The sequence below is a fragment of the Neoarius graeffei genome, chromosome 4 (genome assembly GCF_027579695.1).
Source record: "Neoarius graeffei isolate fNeoGra1 chromosome 4, fNeoGra1.pri, whole genome shotgun sequence".
Classification (NCBI taxonomy): domain Eukaryota; kingdom Metazoa; phylum Chordata; class Actinopteri; order Siluriformes; family Ariidae; genus Neoarius; species Neoarius graeffei.
Genome location: NC_083572.1, coordinates 37,377,460 through 37,382,942, shown reverse-complemented (window position 1 = coordinate 37,382,942; position 5,483 = coordinate 37,377,460). Strand labels below are relative to the sequence as shown.

The 5,483-nt window shown below is 38.6% G+C and overlaps 1 protein-coding gene across 1 annotated transcript; it reads left to right on the top strand.

Annotated features, from left to right (window-relative positions):
• The first annotated feature begins 1,159 nt into the window (after positions 1–1,159).
• atp5f1e (ATP synthase F1 subunit epsilon) lies at positions 1,160–1,864 on the top strand. Its single transcript, XM_060918203.1, has 3 exons — positions 1,160–1,295; positions 1,520–1,644; positions 1,739–1,864. Exons 1-2 carry the CDS (start codon positions 1,264–1,266, stop codon positions 1,641–1,643), a joined length of 156 nt encoding a protein of 51 aa, XP_060774186.1. The 5' UTR covers positions 1,160–1,263; the 3' UTR covers position 1,644; positions 1,739–1,864.
• The last annotated feature ends 3,619 nt before the right edge of the window (positions 1,865–5,483 follow it).

Here is a 5,483-nt window from a genome sequence, read left to right as displayed (position 1 = left end):
ATGTGTAAACAAGATGTTTTTTTAAAAAAGCACAGATGTTTAAAATGTGTAAACAAGATGTTTTTTTTAAAAAAGCACAGATGTTTAAAATGTGTAAAAAAAAGAGGTTTTAAAAAAGCACAGATGTTTAAAATGTGTAAACAAGATTTTTTTTTAAAAAAGCACAGATGTTTAAAATGTGTAAAAAAGAGGTTTTAAAAAAGCACAGATGTTTAAAATGTGTAAACAAGATGTTTTTTAAAAAAGCACAGATGTTTAAAATGTGTAAAAAAAAGAGGTTTTAAAAAAGCACAGATGTTTAAAATGTGTAAACAAGATGTTTTTTAAAAAAGCACAGATGTTTAAAATGTGTAAAAAAAAGAGGTTTTAAAAAAGCACAGATGTTTAAAATGTGTAAACAAGATGTTTTTTTAAAAAAAGCACAGATGTTTAAAATGTGTAAACAAGATGTTTTTTTTAAAAAAAGCACAGATGTTTAAAATGTGTAAAAGAGATGTTTTTAAAAGCACAGATGTTTAAAATGTGTAAACAAGATGTTTTTTAAAAAAGCACAGATGTTTAAAATGTGTAAAAAAAAAAGAGGTTTTAAAAAAGCACAGATGTTTAAAATGTGTAAAAAAAAGAGGTTTTAAAAAAGCACAGATGTTTAAAATGTGTAAACAAGATGTTTTTTTAAAAAAAACTCAGACGTTTAAAATGTGTAAACAAGATGTTTTTTTTTAAAAAAGCACAGATGTTTAAAATGTGTAAACAAGATGTTTTTTTTAAAAAGCACAGATGTCTAAAATGTGTAAAAGAGATGTTTTTAAAAGCACAGATGTTTAAAATGTGTAAAAGAAAAAAATAAAAATGTGTACAACAACCATTTTTTAAATACGAATGGAACATTAAGTACAGCAACAATAAAAATTGTAGGGGGCGCTGTTGTTTATTTGCTCTCTGAGGGGGGGGGGGGCTGACTCTCCCACACTTTGAAAACCCCTGATATATATCATTTTGTTCTCAGGTTTCTCAAAGAAACTGGGATAGCCCAGAGGATATAAGGTTTTTTTTGTTTGTTTGTTTGTTTAATCCAATATCGACCTGTTCCACCCTCCAGCCCAGTTGGTGGCGGTAATGCTCCTTTAAGTTGGTTGCCAACCGCCATGAAACCCTAAAGAAGAAGAAGGCGTGTATGCTGTTTCCGCTTCGTGTTGGCCTTGTCCTTGGTAAATATCGTCTTTGGAAGGTTTCACCTGATCGACCATATCACCATTGACAGAAATGGTTTCATACTGGCGGCAAGCTGGGCTCAGGTACAAAACGTTCAGCATTACCAGCTGTATAATGCACATTCATGTTTGACTGAAATGGTGCTTTTACTTTTTGACTTGGAATTGTATGTATGGCTAACAGAACTAGCTAGTTAGTGCTGTTGCTATGATAACAAATCCTCGCTCATTAACGTTCACGGTTCATATATTTCCCGGATCGCGTATGGAGCCGAGTATAAACATTCATTTGTTTGGTGTCATTTCAGCTACATTAGATACTCGGCGATCTGCGCCAGAGTCGTGCGGTCAGCGCTGAAACCTCAGCTCAGAACAGAAGCGATCAAAAACGCAGAAGCTAACGTGAAGGTCACGAAACTGAAGACGGCTTAATGTGAGTCTCTGTGATAGAACCAGTTACAGATTAAGGGCATTAGCCTGTTTGTCTATCACCGCTTCATCAGTGTCTCTTTTCTTTCTCTCTCTAGGAGCAGACACAAAGCCTGGAGTTCCCGGTTGGAGAATCGACTCACAGAACATAGTTTCAATGCAGAAAACTTGAGTAAATGTACCACGTGTGTTCTCTTGATAATAAATTATGATTGACTTGTCAATGCTACCTTATGTTTCATTCATGCCAAACAGCAGACATTTAACTAGAGAGAGCAGCATTGCCAACATGTAAAGGGTACCTGGTGTGAACAACAAACGTATGCTTGAAATCTCATTATCTCTAGCCGCTTTATCCTGTTCTACAGGGTCACAGGCAAGCTGGAGCCTATCCCAGCTGACTACGGGTGAAAGGCGGGGTACACCCTGGACAAGTCGCCAGGTCGTCGCAGGGCTGACACATAGACACAGACAACCATTCACATTCACACCTACGCTCAATTTAGAGTCACCAGTTAACCTAACCTGCATGTCTTTGGACTGTGGGGGAAACCGGAGCACCTGGAGGAAACCCACGTGGACACGGGGAGAACATGCAAACTCCACACAGAAAGGCCCTCGCCGGCCACGGGGCTCGAACCCGGACCTTCTTGCTGTGAGGTGACAGTGCTAACTACTACCACACCGTGCCGCCCAGAATATATAATATTTAGAAATACTATAGTCGGGTATCTCGGGCCATATTTTTTTAAAGTAAATCCTCTATCACAATTTAAAATGTTTTAGGCCACACCAATTTAATTAGTTGGTTCTCTGATTTTTTCAGGAAAAATATGAAGCGAGCAGGCGAAATAAAAATAAAATTTAAAAAATGCCCTGATGGTAAAATTAGCGGTGGAAATAGACCGAACAATACAGGCAAACCAGTAAACAGAATTTCAACATACCTGTCAAAGATTTTACACTTCTGTTCGCTGAATATCCTAACAAACACAGACTTTGCAGGACTCCCCTCCACAGGCATGTTTCTTCCACAAGTCTTTCTCTAAAGTGAAAGGGGCGATTTGATTGGTTTTCGGCGTCACGTGACCTTTTCTGTTGGAGGGAGTTTGATTCCGATTTTTTAAATTTTTTTTATATTGCCTTTAAGCGGTGATTCTGAGAACCAACTAATTAAATTGGTGTGGCCTTACTTGTATATTCACTTTATATAATATATTTTCACTTTGGCAGCATGGTGGTGTACTGGTTAGCGTCACCTCACAGCAAGAAGGTTCTGGGTTCAAACCCAGCGGCCGGCGAGGGCCTTTCTGTGTGGAGTTTGCATGTTCTCCCCGTGTCTGCATGGGTTTCCCCCAAACCTCCGGGCGCTCCGGTTTCCCCCAAAGACCTGCAGTTAGGTTAACGTGGGGTGGCCTTGGGCTGAAGTGCCCTTGAGCAAGGTACTTAACCGCTGACTGCTCCCCGGGCGCTCTAGTGTGGCTGTCCACTGCTCTGGGTATGTGTGTGTGCGTGCATGTGTTCACTGCTTCAGATGGGTTAAATGCTGAGGATGAATTTCACTGTGCTTGAAGTGTTCATGTGACAAAGGTTTCTTATTTCTTTCTTTATTTTGCACTTTTAACAATCGACATTGTCACAAAGCACCTGTACAGAAATCTGGATGTACTGGTGCATCTCAACCAATTAGAATATTGTGAAAAAGATATTTATTTTCTAAACTTAAAGTAAACTTTCATATATCCTATTTTCATTACATGTAAAGTGAAATATTTCAAGCCTTGTTTTGTTTGAATGTTGAATTTATTATGGCTTATAGCTCATGAAAACAAGAAATCCAGTATTGTAAATGATTTATATTTCCTAGGATCAATCAAAAAAGCATTTACAATACAGAAATGTCCAACTTCTGAAAAGTATGTTCATTTATACACTCAATATTTTCTTGGGGGCTCCTTTACCATGAATTACTGTATCAATATGGTGTGGCATGCAGGCAATCAGCCTGTGGCACTGCCAAGGTGTTATTGAAGCCCAGGTTTTTTGATAGTGGCCTTCAGCTTGTCTGTATTTTTGGGCTGTGTGTTTTTTCTCGTCTTCCTCTTGACAGTACTTCATAGATTCTCAGTGGGGTTCAGGTCAGGTGAGTTAGCTGGCCAATCAAGCACAGGAATATCATGGTCAGCAAACCATTTGGTAGTAGTTTTACCACTGTGGGCAGGTGTTGAGTCCTGCTGGAAATGGGCATCTCCATAAAGCTCGTCAGCAGGTGGAAGTATAAAATGCTTTAAAATCTGGTAGACTGCTGTGTTGACTGGATTTGATGAAACACGGTGAACCAACACCAGCAGATGACATGGCACCCCAAATCATCACAGGCTGCGGAACCTTCGCACTGAACTTCAAACACCTTGGGTTTTGTGCCACTCTGCTCTTACTCCAGACTCTAAGACCTTGCTTTCTAAATGAAATGCAAAATTTACTTTCATCTGAAAAGAGGACTTTGGACCACTGAGCAACAGTCCAGGTCTTTCTGTCCTTAGCCCAGGTAAGATGCTTCTGGTTCAGGAGTGGCTTGATATTAGGAATGCAACAGTTGTAGCCCCTCTCCTGAAGATGTCTGTGCATGGTGGCTCTTGATGCACTGACACTAGCCTCAGTCCACTCCTTGTGAAGCTCTCCCAAGTTCTTGAATTGACCTATCTTGATAATCCTCTCAAGGTTGCAGTCATCCCTGTTACTTGTGCACCTTTTCCAGCCAGCCTTTTCAGCAGTGACTTTCTGTGGCTTACCCTCTTTGTGGAGGGTGTCTGGTCATCTTTTGGACAACTGTTAAGTCAGCAGTCTTCCCCATGATTGTGGGTGTGTGTACTGAGAGACACGGTATTTATACTGTTTTACTCAAAGTTGAATGTCCTAATATTTTGAGTTTTTTTTTTTTGCACTGTATGACACAATAATTAAAATATGGAAATGCTTGAAACAGTTTAGTTTACATGTAATGAGTCTACAATATATAAAATTCACTTTCTTTAACTGATGGAAAATATTTAACTTTTTCATGATATTCTAATTGTTTGAGATGCACTAGTAGATTCAGGTCCATAATGACAGTAGCAAGGAAAACTCCGACACTACATGAGGAACATTGAGTCCACCATTAACTAACACCAGATAGTGGGATTACAAATCGCTTCTCTTCTACAATGGTCTACAAAAGTTAAACTGTACTAAATGTGTTGACAGAATGTTCAGAATGATTGCAGTCTTTACTATGTTGCAATAGTTACAAGATTTACAAAATTTTGTAATGAGCATTAAGACAATAATGTAATTTAAATCGGACATAATTTGTAGATAGCCCCTCAGCCATCTTTGCTATTACAGATTTCCATAGAAATGTCCTTTGAGGATTTTAAAAAGTATCAATTATTGGGGAAAAAAGTAATTGTAGATATTGGTCTTGGTTGCCAGTAAGAATAATTTAAACATGTTAACCTTTTTGCACTTACTGTTAAATCTGTTGAAATCATAATGTAAAACCAACTCTATCCACCCCTCTTTGCATGAATGAGCTAACAGATGCCCATGATTATCTGTTTGTGAGATTGACAGGGGAGAGTATACCATCCCTCTTGCACAGAAAACACAGCCAAATTTCGGATGATGGGCCAAACGCTGCTCCACTTGGGAGCTACGTTCCTCAAACTTATTCAGCTGTCATGTAGTCTGTCATCTAGTTTTGTTGGAACAGATAGCTGTGTCGCATTCGCATAACAGTAGAAGCTAATACCATGTTTAATTATACCATAGCATATATAGAGAACAGAGCAAGGATTAGTG